Genomic DNA, 2,127 nt, shown 5'->3' with positions numbered 1-2,127 from the left:
TTACCCTATGGGTCCTACTTTGTATCGGATATGAAGGATGCGAGCTCGCGACACACGCGGCGTGTCCAGGGGCCTAAACGTGCGCCCGACGTCACTCGCCGTTTACAGAAAATAATGCCGGCGGACCCCTATTTTTTTATTGCACGAAAACCGAGGGCACACTGAGACCTTTCAGATGCGAAACATGCAGCGGGCGGCCCGCGCACTGTTTGAAGCGAGGCGCGGCGCGCCAGGCGGCTGCCTGGCTGAGCGGTGGTGGGGGAAGCACCGCTGGCGGGGAAGGCGCCCAGGCCGGAGGGGGACTGCGGCCGGCCCGGCGCGCGCGGTTTGAACTCTAGCACCTCTCGCATTGCTCTGGGCCGGCGTTCCTCACGAGATAAACATATCAGACGACAGGCAGGCCAGGCGACAGGTGACGAGAGCGAGAACCGACGCCGGTCCAGCTCGGTCTGCTGGCCCGCCTCGCCCGGCCCGGCCCGGCCCCGCTCACTGTCGACAGTAGACGAGACGAGACGCACCGCACCAGACACAACAGCTGTTGGCGCTCAGGGCGACGGATCGTCTTCGTTAGTTTTTGAAGGTATTGTCACACACTGTACAATGCAGGTTGTTACTATGGTAACGTTATTCAATATCTCGCTGCTGTTGCAGATGCCTTTTTGGCGAGAAGTTTTTTCGTACACGGAGGCACAGTTCCCCCCAAAATGCCTCCCAACGAAATTAGATGTTTGTCGTGTGTTTTTCAACAAGACGCGTGATCTTGGCCACGAAGTGGACACAGCTGCTAGGGAAACCGCCATGCTGCTCGTGGACCACTGGTATTCGCAGGGTAGGAGACCTATCAAGTGGATCAACGTGTCCAAACAAATTTTGGCCTTGTACAAGACATACTACAAGCTATTTAAATCAAGTTCAAGAAAGCGTGGACCCACATTTGAAAAGAATTTGTCTGCTCTTCAAGTGGATTTGGCAAAAGTCATGGACATCAGTTCTGCTGACACCAGCCCCCTAGTCCGTGCCGAGAAACGGAAGGCAGCAAATGATGCATATGGGTCCAGTTCCAGGCGGAGGGTGGCTTTGGCTAATAAGTCTGCGTCTGCAGATGAGAGTGGTGAGTCGTGTGTCTGGTGTGACATTTGAGTGTGATAGCGACAGTGCAGAACTAGAGACGTCGCGAGGGAGTCTGCGGGAAAAGGGGAGAGGGGGAGAGGGGGGAGACGTTTTTTTTCGTGCAATTATGATTCCAGTTTTTTCCGTTTTGTAACTTTTACGAACCGCTGCTCGTGCAAAGACAGTGCTAAGCGCTGCGCTTGACGCTTGGACTCGCCTGATCAGTTTGCGACATTTTCTGCGAACCGTCATTTATCCGCCCCGGAACTTTAAACTGGTACGTTTTTCACGTGTAAGCGCTACGCGAGGAGAGAATAATATTCTCAGTGCGTAAAGGTTTTTTACGACTTCAAAATGAAGGCGTTTCGTTATCGAATCTCTGAAACGTTATATAGACAACGACGACGTCGATAACGAACCGACTTCGCTTTGACTCGATGTCGGTGCGCACTGTGTCTTGCATTAAAGCGCGCCATTTTTAACACTGCGGTAATTTCTTTTAGGCACATCGCTCGGTGTGTCTTTTTTAGTGTGCCTCACTTATACCCGAATTTGTTTTACAGAATCTGACAGTTCACTATCTGACTCTGAAACAGACCTTACGTTTGTACCTGATGAATCATTGAAGAAGGATATTGCAGTATTACTGAAAGTGAAAGTTTCCACCGCTGATAAGGAAGTCCAAACACTCATGATAAATCTTGACCGTGGCAAGATTTCTACGTCTGACGCCTTCAGAACCGTGTCAGCTGTCAGCGTGGTCGCTAACATAGATTTAACTAAGCTAAAACTGAGTAGGAGCTGCATTCAAAGGAAAAGAAAAAAGGTGCGTGCAATGATTGCTGCTTCTATTCGGGGTGAGTTTCACCCGGATGTGCCCCTCACAGTTCACATGGACGGGAAGAAAATTCCCCCTCTCACAGGAAAAGGCGACGTCGTGGAACGTCTACCTGTTCTTGTCACAGGTGAGGGTTTTCGTGGTATATTCGCTGTTTCCTCTCACGCCCCCTCCCCCCC

The 2,127-nt window shown here is 51.6% G+C and overlaps 2 protein-coding genes across 2 annotated transcripts in view; both read left to right on the top strand.

The window, feature by feature from the left end:
* The first annotated feature begins 510 nt into the window (after positions 1-510).
* LOC127750087 (uncharacterized) lies at positions 511-1,166 on the top strand. The gene is made up of 2 exons (XM_052270642.1): positions 511-580; positions 652-1,166. The coding sequence occupies exon 2, from the start codon at positions 652-654 to the stop codon at positions 1,138-1,140; it is 489 nt and encodes a 162-aa protein (XP_052126602.1). The 5' UTR covers positions 511-580; the 3' UTR covers positions 1,141-1,166.
* A 381-nt stretch (positions 1,167-1,547) lies between these two features.
* The window catches only part of LOC127750092 (uncharacterized), a 956-nt gene continuing 376 nt past the window's right edge, over positions 1,548-2,127 (top strand). Inside the window, exons 1-2 of the mRNA XM_052270647.1 lie at positions 1,548-1,569; positions 1,641-2,075. Of these exons, the coding sequence (XP_052126607.1) occupies positions 1,548-1,569; positions 1,641-2,075 (457 nt within the window). The remainder of the gene's footprint in view (positions 1,570-1,640; positions 2,076-2,127) is intronic.

The sequence above is a fragment of the Frankliniella occidentalis genome, unplaced genomic scaffold (genome assembly GCF_000697945.3).
Source record: "Frankliniella occidentalis isolate FOCC.00 unplaced genomic scaffold, Focc_3.1 Scaffold132, whole genome shotgun sequence".
Taxonomy (NCBI): Eukaryota; Metazoa; Arthropoda; class Insecta; order Thysanoptera; family Thripidae; genus Frankliniella; species Frankliniella occidentalis.
The sequence above is the reverse complement of the archived record's forward strand: the minus strand, read 5'-3'. Positions and strand labels throughout refer to the sequence as shown.

Coding starts and splice junctions, on each gene's coding strand:
- LOC127750087 (XM_052270642.1), top strand. CDS start 652: ATGCCTTTTTGGCGAGAAGTTTTTTCGTACACGGAGGCACAGTTCCCC.